This window comes from Carya illinoinensis, chromosome 13 (assembly GCF_018687715.1).
Source record: "Carya illinoinensis cultivar Pawnee chromosome 13, C.illinoinensisPawnee_v1, whole genome shotgun sequence".
In the NCBI taxonomy this organism is placed as follows: domain Eukaryota; kingdom Viridiplantae; phylum Streptophyta; class Magnoliopsida; order Fagales; family Juglandaceae; genus Carya; species Carya illinoinensis.
This window is the reverse complement of record NC_056764.1, coordinates 23,693,839-23,717,741: the sequence shown is the minus strand read 5'-3', so window position 1 is coordinate 23,717,741 and position 23,903 is coordinate 23,693,839. Positions and strand designations below refer to the sequence as shown.

The following is a 23,903-nucleotide window of genomic DNA, read 5'->3' as shown; positions in this document are numbered from 1 at the left end:
TTTTATTTTTCACTATCTTATCTCTGAATACACATTTAATTTTCCATCTACCACCAGTTGCTTGAACCTTATCTATGCTATTTAGACTGATGTTTCATGTCATAGGTGAGAGACAGTTCAAATAGGTTGCTTAGAGTTACATCGAGCATTGAGAGTAGTGTGCACAGCTCAGAGATAGATAGCTCTTCTGTCTCTTCTATGAGCGATGATATTGAAATTGAACAAACCATGGCTGCACCTGCACCACGCACTCTTAAGGATTATTTGCAACCCACTCACACCAGTACACCTTCATGCATTGTTTTACCAGAAGATGCACCTAATTTTTCTATTAAGTATGGTATGATGTCAGTGATACCTCAGTTCCACGGGATGGATTCTGAGAGTCCTTACCAGCACTTGACAAATTTTGAGTTGGCTTGCACTACTTTTATTACTAGGCCCATTACTGATGAATTTATTAGATTTCGTTTGTTTCCTTTCTCTTTAAAAGATAAAGCAAAGATTTGGTTTAATTCTTTGGGGCCTAATTCTATCTCTAGTAGGTCTAATATGCAATGAGAATTCCTACAAAAAAAATTTCCTTTCCAGAGAACTCAGTTTTTGCAAGAGCAAATCAACCAATTCAATTAAAAACCTAACGAGACTTTTCAGGCCAGTTGGGAAAATTTAAAGATTTGGTAAACATCTGTCCACATCATGGTTTCAAATCTTGGAGGTTGGTGAGCTATTTTTACATTTGCCTCACTCCAGAATGCAAGCAGTTTGTTTAGATGATGTGTAATGGGAAATTCTTTAGCAAGGAACCCAATGAAGCAATATCATTTTTTGATTATCTTTCCAAGAGCGCACAACAGTGGAACACTAGGACTAATCAAGTGTCGTTGACGACATAGCCACTAAGGGTTATTTCTAGAGGGGGCAGATAAGAGTTTAAGGAAGACACTGATGTTCAAGCCCAAATAGCTACATTAAGTAGAAGACTGGAGGTCATGGAAATGAAAAAAGTGAAGGCTGTGAAAGTAGTAGAGGCATGATCTATATGTGCTAATTCGAACCATAAGACCCAGGACTGCCCAATTATGCTAGTATTTCTAGAAAGTGGGTCTGAGCATATGCAATCAGCTAACTTGGTTAACAGAGCACAGAATCAGCCTTTTTCCAACACATATAATCCAAGGTGGAGGAATCACCCAAATTTCTCATGGAGAAATGATCAGCCTGGCTAGTCTCCATTATCTTCGCAGCAGCCATTTCATCAGAGTGCTCCTCAGCACCAATATCAACCATATCAGATTTCTCAGAGCTTTCTTTTTTAAGCCCCTCCTAGATTTTAGCCTCATGTAGCTGCACAGAGTTCTCAGCCTCAACCATCTGCAAAGAAGTCTCTAGACGACAGTATGGCACAGATGGCCAATACACTTCAGCAATTTATGCAGATTCAGGCCACCATAAACAATCAAAACACTCAGGCCATAAATGAGTTACGTGGCACTATTAATAAGATGAGTACGACATTGAGCACTCTAGAGAAAGGAAAATTTCCAACACAACCACAGCCTAATCCTCAAGTATACGGGCAACAACAACATCAAGTGCATAATGTCTCAGGGGACGTTATTGAGACAGCGAAGGTCGTTCTTACTTTGAGAAGTGGGAAGGAAGTTCCCCAACCTGAGATAACCGTGGACAGACAGGTAGTTGGTTCTAAACCTGAAGATATAACAGAGACTGATGAAACTGAGAAAGAACCAGAGGAAGTGAGGCTAGAGTCAAAGAAGCCTGTGAGTGGAGAGGCTGAAACTAGTAGGGGGTACCAACCTGTGGTTCCCTATCCTCAGATATTGACAGCTGGCCAAAAGAACAAATATCACACTGAGATTCAGGAGATTTTCAAGCAAGTAAAGATTAATATTCCACTCTTGGATGCCATACAACAAGTGCCTTCGTATGCAAAATTTTTTAAGGACTTGTGTACAGTGAAGAGGAAGTTGAATGTGAGGAAGAAAGCATTCCTAATAGAGCAAGTTAGTGCACTAATATTGACTCCTCAAAAGTTTGAAGATCTTGACTCTCCCCACATTTCCATTATGATTGGTGAGTCACGTATTGGGAGAGCTCTACTTGATCCGGGGAGTAATGTGAACTTGCTACCATTCTCAGTGTATGAGCAGTTGGGATTGGGTGAGCTAAAAAAGACCTCCATCATGCTACAGTTGGCTGATAGATCAGTTAAAGTGCCGAGAGGTATAGTGGAAGATGTGCTGGTCCAGGTGGACAAATTTTATTACCCAATGGATTTTGTAGTTCTTGACATGCAGCAGCCAGTCTCCACTATTCACCATGCACCCATCATCCTTGGATGTCCATTCCTTGCTACTTTGAATGCACTTATCAATTGTCGAAGTGGAGAGCTGAAGCTCACTTTTGGGAATATGACATTGGAGATGAATGTGTTCAACGCTTGCAAGATGCCTAGTGGATGCGACAATTTAGATGTGCATGTTGTTGATATGGTATATGATTTTGATGTTTTGGAATTGTTATCAGTATTTTATTCTGAGAGTGCGTCTGAGGGTGGCTTTCCTGAGCAGTCTGAGGCTCTTTTTGAGATAATTCCTACATCATTAAAGTTGACAGAATCAGATGGGCAGTTGATAGAGACAACTGGGTGTCTTTAGTTATCAGATGTGAGTTACAGGAGTAATTGGCTTAGGACAATCTTTGAAGCTCTTGATTTACCAGGAGCTATAAAGTCATGAGAAGAAGAAATCTCAATACTAGAGTTAAAGCCACTACCTGAGAACTTGAAGTATATTTTTCTGGGACCAATTGAGGATACATTTCCAGTGGTCATTTCTTCTAAGCTCACTTCGAAGCAAGAAGCTGAGTTATTAACAGTACTGAGACATCATCGATAAGTGATAGGCTGAACTATTGCAAACATCAAAGGTATTGACCCTTCAATTTGTACCCATAACATTTTTCTGGAAGGAGATGCGAGGCCAGTTCGTGATACACAGCGGAGGTTGAATTCTACCATGAAGGAGGTGGTGAAGAATGAAGTACTGAAATTGTTAGCTGTGGGAATCATCTATCCTATCTCCGACAGCAATTGGGTAAGTCTAACACAGGTAGTACAAAAAAAATATGGTTTAATTTTTATTGAAAATGCTAATGGAGAGTTGATCCTGATTAGGAAGGTAACGAGCTGGAGAATGTGTATTGACTACCAAAAGTTGAATTCAATCAGTCGAAAAAATCACTTTCCATTACCTTTCCTAGATCAGATTTTAGAAAAAGTAGAGGGTAATGCTTTTTATTATTTCTTGGATGGCTTCTCTGGTTATTATCAAATTGCCATAGCACCAAAGGATCAAGCAAAGACTACCTTCACTTGCCCCTTTGGTAATTTTGCTTTTAGAAGAATGTCATTTGGTTTATGTAATACACTTGCTACTTTTCAGCACTGTATGATGAGCATTTTTCCAAATATGCTTGATGATATGTGTGAGGTTCTTATGGATGATTTTTCTGTGTTTGGTAAATCTTTTGATGTCTGTTTAAAAAATCTTGTTGCTACGTTGAAAAGATGTGAGGAAAAGAATTTATTGCTGAATTTGGAGAAATGTCAGTTCATGGTTACTAGTGGTTTGGTACTTGGGCATTTAGTGTCTGAACGTTGCATAGAGGTTGATAGGGCCAAGATAGAATTAATATCTCAACTGCCTCTTCCTAAGACAGTGAAGGATATTCGTTCTTTTCTTGGTCACACTGGCTTCTATCGGCATTTCATTCAAGACTTTAGTAGTATTGCAAAACCATTGTATACTTTATTGCAAATTGATACTACTTTTGTTTGGACTGATGACTGTCAGCATGCTTTTGAGACCCTGAATGAACACTTAATAGTTGCACCTATTATGCAAACTCCTCGATAGGACTTTCCATTTCAGATTATGACCAACGCTAGTGATTTTGCTTTTGGTGCTGTTCTTGGCCAAAGAGTGAATAATAAGCCTTCGGTCATTTATTATGCAAGTCAAACTTTGAATTATGTACTAAAAAATTTACACCACCACCGAGAAAGAGTTATTAGCTGTTGTGTTTGCCTTAGATAAATTTCGCTCTTACATTATTGGGTCTCATGTTATCATTTTTACTGATCATTCTGCTCTTAAGTATTTGTTGGCAAAGAAGGATGCAAGTTGATGCGTTGAATTCTTTTGCTCCAAAAATTTAACATCACTATTCAGTATAAAAAGGGAGTCGAGAATGTGGTTGTCGATCACCTGTTACGACTGTAGCTACTTGATGTGTCTACATCCATTCCTCCATTGAATGAAGATTTTCCTGATGAGCATCTTTTTGTAGTATCGTGCGCTCCATGGTTCGCAAACATTGTGAATTACCTTGTCACTGACTGGATGCCTGAGCATTGGACAACCCAGGACAAGCGTAAATTCCTTGCAGAGGTAAGATTTTATTACTTCGACACTCCTTATCTTTTTAAGTATTGTGCTAATCAGTTGGTGCGTCGATGTATTCATGATGATGAGTTTACCTCTGTTTTTCACTTTTGCCATACTAGGGCTTGTGGAGACCATTTTGCAGCTAAGAAAAATGTTGCCAAAATTTTACAAAGTGGACTCTACTGGTCCACAATTTTTAGAGATGTTGAGTGTTTTCACAAGGCATGTGAGCCTTGTTAGAAACTTAAAAAAATTACAGCACGTAACATAATGCCTATTTTCCCTATTCTTACACTTGAGATATTTGATTTTTTTTTTTTAAATGTGAATCCATTCATCATAGCGAAGTTACAAATATGACTTATCAATATAGGACAATCCTGACTATAAGCCAACCTACGCATCTGCTCTGGAGTACCCCCGCACACGAAGTGGCGGACATTATCTTAACTTCTAAACCTCTCCAAAGAGAGAAAGCACTCTGTATAAAACAGAATGACCAGCCCCTCCAACCTTCTAAGAAGGTGGATTAAGGGACATCACTGCTTTGGACACTAAGTCCAAAAGCGTTCTCCTAATCTATTACTAACAGAATAACATAAAAACTACACTACCATACAAAACCAAACCACCACAGAAACCGAGCAGCAGCGAGAGCCCGGCGGCACACCCACCCCAGACGAAGGCGTCAGGAGCCCAAGCATAGCACGAGTACCCAGCTCGCGTGCGGACCACAGAACCTCCATCAAAAGTTGGTCGTACATCCACTGGCCGTAACACCGACTGCCTTTCTCCACAGCACAAGCCCCGGGTTGTGTCCGGTCAAAAAATCCCATCACTCACTCGGTTTAAAACAAGTAATACAAAACAAAACCCAGAAAAAAACACTGACTGACGGACGGACGAGAACCAGAAAAACAAATAATACAGACGGAAGAAAACAAAACAAACCAGTGGTGTGTGCAATGCAACTACTCTTAGAGGAGGTCTGATGGTCGTTCGATGATCACCCGGAGTCTTAGGACCTAGAAAAGCCAGGTTTTGAGTCGGCAGGTGGCTCCCTGGTAGCGCATGATAGCCACACTCTAGTTTTGTTTGAGACTTCGTCCCGCGCTTGCGGGCTACGCTCCCTCCCTTCTGGCACCGTGTTCGGTGGTCTTGAAGATCGGCAACTAGCCAACGCTCTGGTGGGTTGCGTGTTGACGGTTGGTGGCTGGAAACGGTCCCGTCGGAACTCCCCTCCTTTATTTACCTGAAAACACACAAAAACCCAAAACAAAAGGAAAAAAGAACACAGAAACAGCAAAAAGAGAGAAGAGGGGGGAAGGGAGAGGGGTGAGGAGCCGAAGCTCCCACCCTCGTCGGTCGATCTGATCTGTTAAGATATTTGATTGTTGGGAGATTGAATTTATGGGACTATTTTCAAATTCATTTGGGAATTCTTATATTTTAGTTTATGTGGATTATGTTTCAAAATGGGTAGAGGTCATACCGCACGTTTTGGCATGCCCAAGGAGATTATTAGTGATGGGGGTTCACATTTTTGTAACAAACCTTTTCAGAAACTTATGTAGAAATATGGAGTGACCCACAAAGTCTCTACTCCATATCACCCCTAAACTAATGGTCAAGCTAAGTTGGCCAATAGAGAGATCAAAATTATTCTTGAAAAAATAGTCTGTCCCACTTGGAAGGATTGGTTTGAAAAACTGGTTGATGCTCTCTGGGCTTATAGGACTGCATTCAAAACTAACTTAGGGATTTCACCTTATATATTGGTTTATGGTCGAGCTTGTCATTTACCTGTTGAGATTTAGCATCGTGTTTTATGAGCTAATAAGCAAATTAACTTTTCACTTGATGCTGCCAAAGGATTAAGAAGGTTGCAGATTTTGGAGCTTGATGAAGTAAGGAGGGAGGTCTACGACAATTCTCACTTGGCAAATGAGCAAATGAAGGCCTTGCATGATAAGAAGATCCATGATAAATATCTTGTCCCCAGTCAAAAAGTGCTCCTCTATAATTCTAGACTACATCTTTTTTCCGAGAAGTTGAAATCCTAATGGAGTGGGCCGTACATTGTAAAGGAGGTTCATCCTTACAAGACATTGTCAATCTGAAGAATGGCAATAGTTTCACTGTCAATGGACAACGTCTAAAGCCATTTATAACTACCTTTGATCCAAGCGAAGAGATCTTGCTTGTGCAAGACCCCGGGGAAGTTTTTTTATTTTGATTTATTTATTTCTTCAATTGCATTTTATATTTTATTTATATGTGTTATTTTGCTTTCATTTTATATCACATGATTGGTTGTCCGTGTTGCTTGCTTATCCTTGTACACTTTGTTTTCTTTCGTTCGATTCATTGAGGACCATGTCTCTCACTAGTTGGGGGTAGTGTGTGTGCACAGATTTAAAATAAAAATAAAAATAAAAAAAGATTTTGCATTAATGTGATTTGCATTGATACATATATGATTGACACACACTTTATTTCTAGTATTTTGTGAAATTTGAGCACCTTGGTGGAGTGGTTGAGCAGAATTATTTTGTAAAGATTTATTTTCAAGTCTGAGTATAGAGCATGATTTCTGATGCATCATATTTGTTGATATATGGTTTGAAACACCGGGTTGCTATACTTATTGAGATGAGACTTGGTAAGATTTATATAGAACGAAAGGAAAAGTTTGAAGGACATTTTGCACATGCTTACACCTATAGTGTTCATCATTTATTGTCCATTAATTTAACACAAGAGAAGTAAACTGCAGGACTACGGAGCCATGCTAAAAAAAATGAAAAAAAAAAGAAAAAAAAATGATTCGAAAAGAATCAAGGAAAAAAAAAAGAAGAAGAAAATAAATGCAGCAGTGAACTTTCCTAAGTAAAGGGTTAGAAACAGTTACCCTAACTTTGAAGGTTGAGTATTCAACCTTTAAACAGAGTTGACGTGAAAACTGCTAGTCCCTTGGGCTTTAAGGTGGTTAGAATCAGCAATGATTAATCTTAATGTTGAAAAATCCTATGCTAAATCCTAACTAGTAATGAGGAATACACAACCGTATAGCTACACACACATATTTGAGTTCTAAGACATTTTCTCCAATTCTATGTGAATGATTCTTGAGACAGTCTTGGTGAGTATAGCTCTTGGGGTTGAGTAGTCATAGATCACCTTTGTGAGAATTTAGAATTGTGTTTGATTGCTTTTGCTTGAATTTTGATTTTTATGCAATGTTCATCATAACTAATTTTCACTATTTTGTTCAAGGATTAGCAAAACGCTAGTTGAGGGGTGTGATTGAGTTTAAATATTGCATATCTTATATATTTAGAACCAATATATTTTATTTATCTTATTACATTATTATTAGTTTTATATGAAACAATGATTAGGATACATAAATCTGAGTTGTGATTTAAATTGGTTAATAGCATAATTTATGCTTAATTTTATAACTTGTGCTTTAATTAGACAATATTTTTTTTACATGCATAATACATCTTTGGTATCTTATTCTTCATTTTTATTTTTTTCTGATTTCTTTTTTTTTTTATATATATATAAATAGATGAATATAAAAAGTAAAAGGAAAGGACATGCTTTTTGACTTGAAGCAAAATGCACAGCACAATTGCTTTTCATTTGAACGAAAGAGATGCAAAAGACAAGGAGCAATTCTTGCTTTTGGACTGGGGACCCACCATATTATCCTTACTTTCATTTTGAATGCAAAAGAAATGGAGCAGATTATTTTGATTTCACTTGAAGCAGCTTTCATGCGGGACCCATAGGAGTCTTTGGGTTTCTGGAATTCAATTCATATTAGGACTTTTGACCAAGGGTACAGAACACATTTTTTCTTTGACCCGGGACTGCACGGCATCATTTTATTTTTCACCTAGCGCTGCAGATAAGATTCTCTTTAGCATTCATTCACGAAAACGCATTTCTGAGGCAAATTCAATTCACGCCGCACAGGAGAGAGGATGGCTTTTATTCATTTCTGGTTCAATTCAGCGCCGCAACACACATATTTCCATTTGGGGGCATTTCTGCAACACAGAATTTTAATATCTACAGCATCATTGAAGAGCTCATTGAGGGATCCAATTGTTGCTACAGTCTAACCTCCTCCAATGCTTTCAATCTCCATCTCCATTTAATTGGTTTGATCTTTTCATTCCCTACTTTTTATTTAATTTCAATTTGAAGTTTATGGTGTATTCTTGATATTTTTGGCTTAAAAGTATGGGCATTTTTTTTTTATTTTATGTCCATTCCTCGTACATATCACCACTTTTGTTTGTAAAACTTTTCAGTATTTTATACGAGTTTAGATTTAAACAACTTTTCCCAAGTAGACGATCTAGAATTTTTATTCCTAATTATTACACGACATCCTCCTGCACTTAGAATAGCTTTTGTGCTATTCATTTATGAGCGAGTCAGATAGCAAAATGGTGTTTGCTCCGACACACTCAAAAAAAATATTACTACTCGACATTTTGATGCTCATCTAACTTTACTCCTCATACCTTGTAAAGAAAATGAAATGGTACAAAATTATAATTATTCTTACAATAAAATCTATCTATGATAAAAGAAATTAGTTCATGAGCTAGGGCATTGGAACTCATGTAATGGTTTGGACCAAAATACCCCTCAATAGATGTCATTTTGGATTGAAATATCCCCTCTATAGATACTGATCTGATCAAAGTGCCCCTGCTATAGTTCCTAAGTTAGGCTAAAAAACCGCTGCTACACATCCAAATGGACGAAAATATTCCTATGATAGATCAAATTGGACAAAAATACCCTTGATCCAAATCAAACCGGTCGGCTGAAATTTAATCAGAAATCTACACAACTACAACTTTAGATCTCCATCTCATATCTCAATCAATTGTAGAACAAACAAAAGTTTTTATCTTCATCTGAAACATCAAAATCACATTAGTTTGAGCATTGTCTTGATCAAACCCGCTGTGGTGTCGTGGGTATAAGAAACGGTAACCCACGGCACTACAATGGGCCAACCGAATCAAAACCAAACCAACGGTAGTGCCATGTGTCTCTAAGATCCACAACACCGTCATGGGTCCAAATCTACCCAACTAGGGACCACGGCGTGACATGGGTCTAGCTCGACCAAGGGATGTTGACGCCGTTATGGGTGCAGATTGAACCAAGGATGGACCATGGTGTCACCTTGTGCCCAAATCGACCTAAGGCTGGACCCTTTTTCCATGGTGAGAAGCATTTTGTTGCCCATGGTGTTACCAAGGTGGCGAGTTTATGCTCCTTCATAGTGCTCGCCTAGGTGACATTTAATTTTGCTCCTGCAGTTCTTGCCTAGGTTGCGAGCACTTTTACTCTATAGAGTGCTCACTTAAGTAGCAAGTATTTTTGCTCTCCATGACGCTCACCCAGGATGTGAGTATTTTTCCCACTATGGTTGAGGCGAGCACTTGTACTTTCTACAATGCTCACTTGGGTTGCAAGTACTTTGTCTCTCTTGAAGCTCATCTTGAGGGCAAGCACTTCTACTCTTTAGGATACTTGCCTAGGATACGAGCACTTTGCCTTCTGGGTAGTTAACACTTTTGCTCTCATTGATGCTCGCCCATGATGGAGCACTTTTTCTCTAGATTTTGCTCGCCTAAGGTGCAAACACTTGAGCTTTCCATTGTGCTTATTTGGAGAGAGAGCACTTTCCTTTCACGGTGAAAGGGAATGTGCTTCCGAGAATTCATTTGCTTCTATAAACTGATTTCCCTTTCACATTGCTCTTTCACTTCCCATGTGAGCACTTTGGCTTTCAAAAACTGATTTGAATAACAAAATTAATAAAAATTGATCATTATCAGGACTGATCTTCCTGAAATTTATCCATGGTAGATACTACAACATAAATAATTTTTTGAAAGCTTTAGTTTTTTTTTTTTTTTTTTTCTTCAAATTTCAAATAATCTATACAGGGGAAACTGAGCACATGCCGTCCCACTAGTGTTCATCAAAAGCGAATCAACAAAATTACAAAGGGGATCTGAGTAATTAAAAGCACAAAAAGAGTCGAGAAAGCTCTAAAGCATCGAGGAACACATGAAGAAATTACGTAGAAAATACTCAAAACTCAAATTCATTCGGTTAAGTTCACAAGTCGAAACCCAAGGAAAACCAAACAAAATGGAAATTTTGTCCAATTAAACAATATCTCAATTACTCAATAAAATTAAAATACGTAGTAGCCATGCAACCACGTACGAAGTTAATTTGATGCCAAAAACACTGTATTAGAGTCTTATCTATAATTTTGGTGCCCATAGCAAAAAATATCAGCAAAGCATTGTCATATGTGTGTTAATGACCCAATTCAATGAATGTTAGGCAACTTGCCAAATTTGCATTGAACCTCCTTCAATTTTCAAGGTAGTCTAGCGCCATTAATGAAGAATTTGATAGCCGTGTATCATCAACATGCACCCCCAACAACAACAACAAACCATCGACAACTTGCAATAGTACATCATCCTTTACTTTGGTCTCGCCTCAATGGCAAAACCAAAACAATCATATGAACTATTTAATCCACCATATGGCAGCCCCTTTGTTAAAAAAAGACCACATGCATCATCACCTACTCCAGATAAGTGGTGTATCTGAAGTGTTAAAAAAGATACAGATTTTGTTTCTGATTTTAATTCAAGAAAATTAAACTCTAGAATATACTGGAAGAAAAAAGATAAATACACATCAATTTTCACAATACTTTACACAAATATATTTTAAAGTGAATGATATTTTTGTAAAATACCTTATAAAAATATCACTTTACAAAAATACCTTCATTTTTATATTCCTCTCTTTGTTAATTGGGCTTTATTTGTTAATTGGGCTTTCTAAATTGGAGTTTGTATAAGTGAATAGATAAAGTTAAAAAATTATTTGAATATACTTTTTTTTTTAAGTTTGAAAAAAAATTATTGATTTTTATGTCTTAGTAATGATTAGATTAAAAAATTAAAAAATTTGATATTGAAAAGTATTTTGTATGTAAATGATATTTGAAAATAAAATTATGAGAAATTTTAAAAATTCTCAAATTCGCCAAACACACCTACCTGGTCTGTTGAAAAAAATTTTAAAAGGTCTAGAATATCTAAGAGACGGGTGAACATGAATGATGTGTGATGTAAAATCTTTCAAATAGAATTTATTATATTAGAATAGTTCAGGTTGCTAGTTCGAATCACATGAGACCAAATTCGGGTCTTGACTCGTTCAAACCAAAGACTTTCTTAGAGCTCGGTATTGTTTGGGGTTATACTCTTTCAATCACGATTGACTTTGTCTACAAATTAAGATCAACTGGGTTTCCTTTTAAATTAATGACTCATGCATGACTCATTGGATTATCCGGTAGGCCAAAACAAACATGAATTTTTTGTATTTTTATTTTATTTAGGAAGTGGAAGTTTGAATGTAAATTTTTCATTTGAAAAATCGGGTTATATGTCATCAAACTATTAAACTCTTGGCATAAAACCAACACGGATTAGTCATACCACTTTGTCTTTCATTTGGGTTATTATTTTAGTCCCAAGCACCAACCCAAGACAAATTAGTGGTAAAAGGTTGAAGCCGACAAGTACCCAACCAAAGATCGACTGCCTTCCTAAATGTCCATTGAAAAAAGAACGAGAAATTTCTATCAGAGTCTTGAGTTCCAACTTCGTTCTGTTAAGTCATAGTCAAAGCATGAAGTTCGTGTTGGGCCATTTTGGATTCCGGTTTTAGCATATTCCTGATTTTTTGAAGGCCCATGTCTTTTAGCAAAAGCTATTTTTTCTGTTTCTAAGGCCTTTTACAGTAGAGCAAAAATTAGAAATACATCAACAATGGTCAAGGCCCATTTTCTTATGTCTAACATCTGTTTTAATTGGTCAAAAATTAAAAATATATTTAAGCCCCATTTAGATTATATTGAATTGAGTTAAAATGAGTTAAGTTCTTTATGAATAGTAGTGAGTTGAGATGCTGAAGTGAGTTTTGTAAAGCTCACCTAAGATGAGTTTAGATGTGTTTGAATGTTAAGATGAGTTTAGATGTATTTATAAAAATTTGAAACAGGTTATAGGTTTCAAATATAAAGAGGTGTTGAATTAAAAATGGTTGTAGGTCCCACGTGTAAAGAGATTTTGAGTGAAGATGAGTTTAATGAATTAAGAGTTGAGTGTTTAAATATTAGACTGAACTAAATTAATAAATCCAAGTTCCAAATGAGACCTAAATATGTATAAAAAAAAATTGTTTTGAAAAAAGGGTCCATAAACCAACTTTATTGCTTCCAACTTTATTAGAACTCAATTGCCAAAAGAAGATTTCTACTTGAAAATCGTCTACAAAACACGTCTTTTTTGCAGTTAACATGGTAAGATTTAATTTGTTAAATATTTTAATATTAAAATTTTTTATAAATCAAGTCCTGTTATGTCAATAAAATAGTGTATTTTATATACCGACTTAAAAGTAGAAGAACTCTTAAATAAAATAAAATGTTAGAAATAAAAAATGGTTATATATTAATATATATATATATATATATAAAATAAACATTGCAAACGAACCCCATTAAAAATAACCACAAACTCCAAGTACCAAGCACAAACAATAATCAAACCAACAAATTCAAATTCCACCAACATGATTCATGAATCCACATTCCACTACCTCACATAATCAGCTTTCCAGCACAACAAACAATAATCTAACCAGCACCACCAGAGATGCAAATCTTTCCACTCTCGTACGTAAAGATCAGAGGAATTCACAAAGAACATTACAAGAAACATAAATAAATATAGTTTAAGAATAATGTTAAGTTGCCCGATGCCTATGCCCCCTAGTGTACTCATGATAGGTGCATTTAGTTTTTTTTTTAATATTAAAAAAACACACACAAATGCTTTGAAAGAAAAACAGATGCACTTATCGGTCACACTTGGGGGCATGTGTATCGGTCACCCTAGCAGCACCCATAGTTTAATAATTAAGCAAAAACTTTCGCAAACTAGACCAGACCAATGGGTGAGAAGATTACCTCTTTTGTTCTTGGAGCCAATGAGTATCTAATATGTGACCTTTAGTGCTAAAAGCTAACTCAAAAGCAACAGTAGTGATAGGAATGGCCGACACATCTGAAGTGCTACTCAATCAGAGATTGAAAATTTAGTAGAATTAACTTTCCACCAATTCAAGATATCAAAATAATCAATGAATCACTAGATGTCTCTAGTTTACTTTCTCATTCCTAAGCAACTATCCTTGCTTCGGCATTGCCTTTTACAGCTACGGTACCATAAACATACTTAGGCTACACATATTGCATAAAATATAGATCATCCACTGATTTGCAAGTTAACAATATCCAAAGGAGCTCGTTGCTAAGTAGGCATGTTTTGCACCAATGCTTGAGGGGCTCGAAAGTCTACATGAAGACCCATCAATTGATGCTGCTATAATTTTTGTACAAGTTCTCGATGTCAAAGCCCCTTCTGATTGAAATAAAGACGTTAGCCTTCTTGTCGCCAAGCACTCGATCTCCAAGCAAGAATTCTTGAATCACCAAGTTAGTATTATTATAGCTACAAACAATAGCCTATTGATCTTCTAATATCCCATCATCTTCGATTCATTAATTCTCATCATCACACTCTTCAAAAACTTATCATTAAGATCACATCATTAGCAAATGTTCCTATAAATCTCGAATGGTTACTCAAAATACAAGTTTGACATGAGATACAACATACCAGAGATGTGCCTTGTGGTGTCATAAACAAATTCAAAATTTCACAATCATTAGAGTCGGCAATTCATATCAATCCTTTGAGGGGAAGAATTCCCACTTTTAGTAAGTTCGAGAATCTTATCGTGAAATTAAGAGATGTTGTGCTCACATTCTTGATGAAAAGAGTTTTGAGAGAAGATAAAACTACCATTAGCTATTAGTTACAAATTAGTTGGAGGTAATTAGTTTGTTAACAAAGGATTTAAGCTCAAGTCTTGTATATTGCAATAAAATCTTTCATTTTCACTCCACTCTCTCGGCAATTGTCTCTTCTTTCAATTCAATTTGAGCGCCGATTCTGTTTGGTCACTGAGAATTCTCATATGAGAATTTTGAGTTTTAAGATTAAATATTAAAATATTATATTTTAATATTATTATTATTTTGAAATTTAAAAAAGTTAAGAAAAAATTGAATTGTTTATTATATTTTATATGGAGATTTAGAAAAATTGTAATGATGAGATGAAAATTTTATGTTTGAGATGAAAAATTTCAATAGCCAGTACTAAATAAAGAAAATCTAAAACTCGAGATCTGAAAGTCAACCGGAAGCGCCCTTGTATTAAGCTGTGCTAATTTCATTCATTTTCTTTTCTTTTTTTTTTTTTTTTTTCTCTCACTTTCGTTTTTCGCCATCCACTGCAGAATGACTTCTGATATTACTTTTCAATTGGTTGGTGATGGACAAGTTTCTGGCTTTTACGTGGTTGTCCTTTAGTAAGTACATCCAATGGCTTTTGTTTTTTTCTTTTCCTTGGTCTTATCCATTGGCTTTTGTTAATTCAACGTGAAGTGGACTATTTAAAAAAAATGGGAAATAAACGCGTTAACTTGTGAAGTACTGTTCCGTTTGCTTGATTTTCTTAATTCCGGTAGGAGGGGGCTGTTACTAGAAATGTACTCAGCTAGTCAGAGAAGATATTCATCCACACAAATATAGTAGTGGTACCATAGAACACAATGAAGATCGATTACCAGGAAAATCAAAAGGCAGAAAATAAGAATAAAAGACAGATCGTATTGTTTGCCTAAGCACTTCAACACCTCCAAATTCACGTTCCACAGCTTCTGTACAAATTTGAACAACAGAACCCAAAAGTGTATCATCCAAATCCCTCTTAACAAATAACCATCACATTAAATTAAATAAATCTAAGGTCATCCATCCAAGGTTTGTCATGGATGGCCGCCTCCATTAGAGGTGCCAACCATGGCTTTAATACCTCTCCTCAAACATTCATTTCCCTACAAAAGTTCTTGAGGAGCATTTTACTAACTAAACAACGCCAACCCCACAAACCTCAGTCATAATAGGGTTTGGTTTGTGGGGAGACACGAGTTGGTCAAAAGTTAAATGAAGAGCCACTGCAGCCTTAGACTGGAATCCATGTTAGTCATAGCAAGCAGCATATCTGGGCTCACTCTCAACATATCCACGCCAAGAACTGTACAGTAGGCAATTCATTGCACACTACTGAGCTTTCCAGTTGCAGGTATCGGGGCAGCTCAGGGGAAAGAGTGGACCACATATTGTTGGTATCAATTGCATTAGCTGATGCTGCACGGCTTCACAGTTTGCTCTAAAAGGCGAACTAGAGACATAAATATTTCCATCCTCGTTATGTCCCTATTTGCCTGTATAAGAAAATTGAAGTAAACTACTAGATCAAAATTGGCCGAGATGGCAGATAATCATGAAATAAATAAATAACACTGAAGGAATTCCAACTGCAGGTAGCTACCTAGCCATGCAAACATGAATGCTTGAGGCATCATAACTCAAAGAAACAAAGATACATATACAGATATATATATATATATAGAGAGAGAGAGAGAGAGAGAGAGAGAGAGAGAGAGAGAGAGTACTTTTCAACAAGGCTTGACCACAGGAAAAAGTTGGGGAATTACTTCAAAACGATACAGAAGTCGGGATGACTTTATGCAAGGGAAATAAAGTTCTGATATAGAATGTGACCAGATTCACCTGCTCGAGGAGTTGCCCCGGGCAATTGGACCCTACCACTCTATTTCTCTCTCACAAGTCACCCTGAAATTAGGGGATCCGAATTGCTTTGAAACAAGCTAATAATTTTTTAGAAGTGCTATCTACCTTCTTTTTTTATTTAACACTCGACAGAGAATAAAAGCCTTGAAAAGTAAATGGCAAGAGAGGTCTACACAAAGGTCCTCAAGTTCTTTCAAATTGTGAATGATATGCACTTGCTGATTCGTACTGTACTAAGTTAAATTTTTCATTGAGAGAACTTCATCAGGGAATTCCATGCTTCTGGAAATTCTATCAAACAAGGGATAGCGAATAGCTAAAATTGTCTGTTGTAGCTTGTTCCCTACATATTCTGCAAAAAAAGTTCTTCCAAGGGAAGAAACAGATCCATTATATGGTGTTTTAATGATAAATTCAGATATCGCTTGGTCTATTGGGTTACACAATGTGCTCTCTCGGCAACGGTTAGGGGTTTGGATTCAAAGTTTGGCCTTTCTAACTTTCTAAGTAGGTGCTGAAAGAAAAATGGAGTCAGGGAGATCCTATGGTGTAGGGTGTGGACATGTATCCTCAAGGGTTGGGGGCATGGGGGTCTTTCACTTAAATCAGCTATAGGGTGATGCCAATATTGTTTATTCATCTGCCTCAGATATGATTTGTGTGGATGCTACCACAAAAAACAGTTTTTCGTATCTTATATAACTTTGCTGAAGATAAAAATTAAATGGTAGCATCTTATAGTAAAATTCACAGGCATCCAAGTTTAAAGAAGATCTGAATTGCAAGACTCTGGACATTGGTGCGAAGTTTCTTTTTGTTGTCCAGGGTGGATGCAATGCAGGAGTGCATACATATTTTTCTTTTGTTCAATGAAAACATGCCAAGTTTTCAACCATACTTTCTCCTGAAGGTTCTTTTTTTCAACGCTCCAGTTCAGAATATTACCTCAACCGCAAAGCGTGCCCATACTTTGTCATTCCGAGCTTCCATCACCCCCTTCAATATGGTCAAACCCAATCCTCTGATTATTTCAGCTATTTCTAGGAAGAAACCCCGTTCTTCACAAAGCATCTGTAAGAATATGAAATAACAATCAAAAAAAATGATCAGTCCTTTAGAACCACAGACTTAGATGCCCAAGATCAATAGAATGTTAGTCACTACCTCCACAAGCATCTGACGAGGTGGATTCAGATCCTCAACTATGATGGGGCAGACCATGGATTGTGAGCTAACCTCATATGCCCAAGTCGCGCCTCCCTCAAAATTGTCTTTCAAAAGCAGTCCACCATCTTTACTAACAATCTGCCAATTTCAGGGAAGGACCCAAGATGATGAGAAGAGTACGAAAGTATTTTCTACTTTAGAAATTACAGCTTAGGTGAGTTGATGCAAAGTTTGGAACTGATTTCTATATATACAATATTATTCGCATCAAATACACGACGAGACCCAAAAAAGTTAGTCACTACTGAGGGAACTTATGCCCCACTCCCAGTGCCATTGCACGTGACAACATCTTGTCTAAATAAGGAGAACCAGATATTTTCACCAACTTCAAACACAGGCATCGTTGAAGGAAAAAAGCAAGGTAAAGAAAGTTGACATTGCCCATACCTTGGAATCCCCAGTCTGTTTTAGCTTGTCAGCATGCTTTGTGACACTTTGCAAGAAAAGCATATGCTTAATGGTGCGTTCAAGTAGTGAATCTATGCTACACTGTAGACCGAATGTAGAGTAAAATTAGCGTTTAATGAAAAACACAAAAATAAAATAATAATAACAATAACGCTAAATTATCTCACAAACAAAATAATGATAATGAAAGAAGAAAACCATTACTTTTGCACCATTTGGCACGATTTCCCGCAATTCTTTCACACGATCTTGGATCATCTGCCGATCCTTTGGCCTGGGTCTTGGATTTTCCCCAGGTTTAAGCCTTTTACGGTTTGATTTGTTGATTTCATCAGGCTTCTTAGAATATGCCGTAGAGACACTATTATCGCACTTCACATTATTACCCTGCTCAACCCACGAACTGATGTGAGATCCATAAATGGAAGTAGCTTGAGAAAGGTTTCCTGCATCATCCTTGCTACATCCAGATCTAAGAGAACTAGCTTCTACAGTCCCTACTTTTTTTACTTGAGGCTTAGGAAGACCAAATAACTCTCCTTGCACATGATCAGACATACCAACCTGTCCATAGGTGGCAGAACTACTAGGAACAGAGGAGCTACTGATATTTGTCCGTGCAGGACAGCTACTGATATTTGTCAATGCTGTCCTGCACGACACATCATCATCCAACCTCTGCTTGGAAGTAGAGTGAGCCCTGGAGACCACAGCATCCAGAAGATGGTCACTGCCCATCCCAGAGAAGATGCCACTCTCTGATACCCCTTCACATTCTGAAAATAAATCTGCACCCACATCTAGTATACCCATTAACACTGAAGAATTCTCACCCAGATTTTGCAAATTTGCATCTGGCCCATCAGCAAGAAAATTATTCCTGGGGTCATTGAGCAGCTTATTTTTAAATTCCACACCCAAAATATCAAATAAGTCGTCCCCTGACGGAGGCTGTGCAGATGTATATTCATGTTTACCAATTGTTGATGGAGTCCGACTTCCATTATCACAGTTCTGGCAATGAGCAAAAAGACCAGGGCTGTGCTTGCTCATGGACATATGCTTCTCTGGATGGGCGTACAGGATATCAAGGACCTGAAATGAATCAGTATCCATCTTCTGTTCCCTGGGGACCAACTCATTTTCGTTATTCTTCATAACTGTGGAAATAGGTCTCTGATCTTCTCCCGAAAGCATGTGACCTGCAGGTACTTTATCTGCATGACTACTTAAGGAAACCCCCCTTGTTTTGGATGAATGAACATACTGAACCTCTGTGTCAGTGAGATGTATACCAGAAAGATTAGTGTCAGCTGCTCTATGTGGGGTTGGAAGGGTGCAAGCAATTGAATTTGGCCTTAAATGATTACTGATTCCATCGTGTAACTTACTTTCCCCCCACAAAGATGTAACAGAATCAATGTGAGGATCAAGCATTAGGCCTCCACTGGTTCTCAGTCGAGACATTTTAAAGGTACTTGATTCACTGGAGTTTTTGTTGAGATGATCTTGTACAGAAAAACCCGAGAAAATCTGTTGCTCCATTGAATTTTGGGTGGTCTTACTTCCACCCAATTGGCTAAAACCAGGTTGATTATTATAACCAGATCTAGAACTGTAGAAACATGCCTGCTGGTTCAGCCATGCACCAGGATTTGAAGGAATCACTTCAGCTCCCACAACCCCATTCTCTAGTTGGCTGTTTATAGGAAAGTTTGGTTTCACAATGGGAGTAGCTTTTGGTTGGCAATGCTCATCATGGCATTGGGGCAACATTTGGGCCTGATCAGGAGGATGAAATTTTTTATTTTGAGTCTCTCTTATTAGAGGATGAGATGATTGGCAAACAAGCAATGAATCATGAGATAAATTGCTTTGTTGATTGCAGATGTCAACCATCAAAGGCAAGGAATTTGTCACTTCAGAAGGTTCCACGGATACCGGCACTCCAAGAAATGGAACCCCAATTTTTTCAGCAGTATCTTTTGTTTCATATTTGTTAGAAAAAAGAGCACTAGGTACACATCCTAGCTGCAGGATTAAACTTCTCACATCATTCACGAATCCAATATTCTCCATGATCTGAAGCAAAAGTATCAAGACACTAATTTAGAAACTTTGAAAGCATCCAACAGTATCTTCAAAATTCAAGAATGCAGTAGAATGTTCAAAATGGAAGCATGAAATCAAGCACGAGTATACATAAAAAAATATAAATATCTCATTTTTGCTGTAATTTCTCATTTTCCCACTTGCAGGGCTACTCCACAAATATTTCTTGCAACGGCAGCAAGGCATAGCTGATGGCCATTCATGCATAGAATCATTCTAATCCCATTCAAGTAAAACAAAATGGAATTGCTACATCAATCAGGTTTCTTCAACTGACCCCCGTCAAAAAGCATTCATAACTAATCGTATCAGGGATTTTGGTTACAGTTGGTTAAATGCAATTAATGAGAATAGTATTTCTTAAACTGCATTTGACGAGGTAAGTTTTAGCTATTTTTCAATAAGAAGAAGAACATCAGCAAACCTTGCTCAATAAATTTCTGCTCACAATGTCGGTTGAATTGGCAAGCCAACCAAACCAACAAATTGGTCAATAGTTGGACATCTACGACATCTCAAAAGAAGGGCAAGTTGTATAGTGGGGCCAGTATATGAAATCCAAATATGGAAGGAAAAGACACTGATGCTTGGGTCAAAATACACGAAATTGCACAAGGATTGTGCCAAAATATTTACAGGTCATGTATTCTGGAATCTAAATTCATAACATGAAATCTTTTTAATTTAAAAATAACAATAAAAAGGGAGAGACAAATTTGGGGTGCTATTTTAAATAACAGAAGTAACCAAATCGGATAGAGCGCAAAGAAGACCTAAATAAATAGGACTTACAGACAAAGAAGAACCAAGTTGAACAACACCATGCGGAAGAATGGGAATAACTGCCACTGTCTGCAAACAAACACCAATACATAATGAAACGGTAAGATAATGAATATAATTAAATAAGCAGAGCATATAGGCAGCTTTCAGACCTGAATCCCAGCTGCAAATTGGTGAAGAACCTCATTCAGAACCTAGAAACAGACATAAACTAGAAGTTACATCAAGTAAAAACCAAAAACAACCCTCAGGCTTTTAGCCATTTAGAGAAAGCCATATTCATGAGGATTTATAAAGAGGCATCATTCATTTCTCGTTTGAAAGTCATCTACTTAATTTTTAACTCATTTTTAACTCATCAAAAGTTTGTGCCACAGGTAGGATCTCTCAAAAGGCTCAAAAAAAGACACCCAGATTACCATATATTCACAAAAACTGGCTCAAGAAAGGAAACCCAACCACTCATAAGTTAAAAACATGTCAACCAGATTAACAATAAACACTCTTCTATTCGATCAAGAAGCAAAAATTCTATCATGTACCTCTGGTGGATGGACAGCCCCAGTGTAATTGTTTGAAAGAATCCACTGATGGTTTCCTGTAAATGCTGCTCGACCTACTATCCTGAAAAAATTAATAAAAAATGGCACCAAAGGTCTTAGTTTCAGGAAACGCACTTGAATAAAGATAGCAAGTAGAAAGGAATAAAGTAAGAGAATAATACCCTTCACCCACAACATTAACTTGATTGTTACTCATCATAACATTAATAAGTGAATGCACACTGTCTCCTGCTTGAATCCGAAGCTGAGAGGAACGAATTTCAGGAGAATCCCAGGATCTCTCACACTCTCTAAAGGTCTCAGATCCAGCAATGTATAGTGCAGAACTTGCGGAGGGTTCATAGTAACAATCTTCCCAAATCAATAGCCTGCAAAAAAGAAAAAACCATTATCTTCAAACTCAAATACCAAGAGAATCGTAATTTGTCTCAGCCCGTAAAACTTGTAAATTTTTTTCTGCAACAGGCTACCCAAAAAGATTAATCATTTTTTCTTCCAACGTTCTTCCTCAGCAGACAGACAGACCATGAAAGAAGGCAACTGATCAGCAAATTACCTCACGCACGCCCATGATAGAAGGTAACAAGTTTACTGGAAGCAAGAAAATAAGACCCAAAAAGAATCAAAGTGTCATAGATTCTGATCCAAAAGATTCATCCACAAAATTCAGTCCAACACACAGTGGGTTTGTCAAACCCCTACAAATCTACTTTTCACCTAGATTCTTGATGACAAAACAGAACCAACCAAAACAAGGAATATAGAGACATCAGAAAACTGAATCAAATACAAGACAACAGTGACCAATCAGACCCTAACATGTCAATAGTGACCTAGAACCAGAATCACAAAACCCTATTCTTAGCAGAATAAGTCAGATCTCTTCGTTTGGTCACAGAGAAAATATAGGACTGGCTGTAAATTAAATAACAATTCCACGAACTTTTCACTATTTGAACTCTGACATGAAAGTTTTGAGTATCTTCTCTATTTTTAAAATTCCGCTTGTACTTGAGATCTGTCTAAAGAAACAAACTAAAACATTCACCAAAAACGAAAGACGGAAAAAAAAAACGACGAACTTTATTTTTCGCCACTTTTCTTTCACTTTCTCAGCAACCAAACCGAGATGTACGTGGCGTTCGAAACTCGAGGAAGACAAACTAATAGGAGCTCAACTAATTAGCTAAGTTGACTTTGAGCACTGAAGAGATTAACAACAGCAACGAAACAGAAAAAGCTCGAAGATCTTATTTTAATTCCCTCAGGAACTTACTTAGGGTTTTGGCATCCGATCTTCCAGAACACAGCATAGGACCACTGACTCGGACCGCACAGCGTCTTGAGCACCTCTTTTAGTAAGAACCCCATAGCTTGGAGCTCGGAATCACACGCGTCAACGAACTATTTGGACACCACAAGTACGCACGCACGGGAGAGAGAGAGTGAAAGATCGAGACGGATAGACAGAGAAACAGAGACAGAAAAATTCACCACCGGCGGAGACCGATCATTTGCCAGCAACTTATGCCTAACTACCGCGGCAAGATCCTCTCCCCGCCTGCTTCGTCCTCAAACCCCCACTCCTCTTCCTCTCCGGATCCAAGTTCACAGCGACCATTCTCTGGTCAGCCATTCAAAGAGAGAAAGTTGTAAAGGGATAAAGCTCGAGAGAAAGAGAAAGTCAGAAAGAAGGTCAAGCACTAACAGCCCAACCTCCTAAACTATGCCACAAGCTTCGAGCTTGAATATGCCCATGATTTGAGCCATTTTGCGCTCGAAACAAAGGAAATTTCCAAAAACTCAGAATATACCAAGGAAATTAGAACAGAAACGAGAGAGAAAAAGAGCTTGTGGTCGCGTGTGTGAGTGTCGCGGTCGGAGCACAAAAATGGTTCAGGCTAGGTGAGGGGTTGGTGAGGTCGACTTAAGCTTCAGGGTGCAGCTGATTGCTGCCTCTATCTCTATCTCTATCTCTCTTTCTCTGTGTTTTGTCTGTCTATTCTTCACCGTGTGTAGGAAAGAGATGGAGGAATTCAAGTGTGTGCTAAGAGTGGGCGGCCACGGCCAGACATTATAGCATTTCGCCATTACCACAGGTTGCCTTTGAAAACAGGCACCGAGATTTCCGAAATTACGTGCGAGTGCCACTGTTGTGTTCTTTTGTCGGCTTCTGTGTTTTTTTTTTTTTTTCTTCTATTTTTTTTTAAACGGGTGGATGAATGACGTCACGCATGTCATTTTCCTTTTTGCTTTCTGCTTTTTTGTTTTGTTGAAATTACGTAACGTAAGGCAGTGGGTGGCGGGAGAGAGTCAGAAAGGTTCACCCGATTGAAGCGTGTGTAATTCTTGAGTAATTTTATATTTTTATCTTAAAATTTTATTATTAATAATTATTAATATAATTTATTTAAATAGATATTTATTTAAAATTTAGGATAATATTTTGCATCTTAAAAATTTTAT

General features: G+C 37.4%; 1 protein-coding gene across 2 annotated transcripts; it reads right to left on the bottom strand.

Moving 5' to 3' along the window:
- Positions 1-15,334: 15,334 nt before the first annotated feature.
- Positions 15,335-23,492, bottom strand: LOC122291314 (transcription factor LHW). 2 transcript variants are annotated; one of them, XR_006236595.1, is made up of 11 exons: positions 22,714-23,492; positions 21,599-21,805; positions 21,417-21,498; positions 21,027-21,068; positions 20,884-20,943; positions 18,184-20,061; positions 17,959-18,060; positions 17,506-17,646; positions 17,287-17,412; positions 16,203-16,383; positions 15,335-15,971 (listed from the first exon to the last, which is right to left on the bottom strand). XR_006236595.1 is itself a non-coding variant. In XM_043098994.1 (10 exons), the coding sequence occupies exons 1-10, from the start codon at positions 22,806-22,808 to the stop codon at positions 15,885-15,887; spliced, it is 2,820 nt and encodes a 939-aa protein (XP_042954928.1). In that variant the 5' UTR covers positions 22,809-23,491; the 3' UTR covers positions 15,335-15,884. The 2 variants fall into 2 exon arrangements, 1 of the variants encoding a protein (XP_042954928.1); XM_043098994.1 differs by lacking the exon at positions 16,203-16,383 and having other exon boundaries at positions 22,714-23,491.
- Positions 23,493-23,903: the final 411 nt, after the last annotated feature.

What these genes read in the sequence shown, in the direction of transcription:
- LOC122291314 (XM_043098994.1), bottom strand. Translation starts at nt 22,808, where the DNA reads ATGGGGTTCTTACTAAAAGAGGTGCTCAAGACGCTGTGCGGTCCGAGT. An exon ending in AATTTGCAGCTGGGATTCAG is followed by an intron (nt 20,944 to 21,026) that starts GTCTGAAAGCTG and finishes GTTTGTTTGCAG; the next exon opens with ACAGTGGCAGTTATTCCCAT. An exon ending in TCGTGCCAAATGGTGCAAAA is followed by an intron (nt 18,061 to 18,183) that starts GTAATGGTTTTC and finishes TTCGGTCTACAG; the next exon opens with TGTAGCATAGATTCACTACT.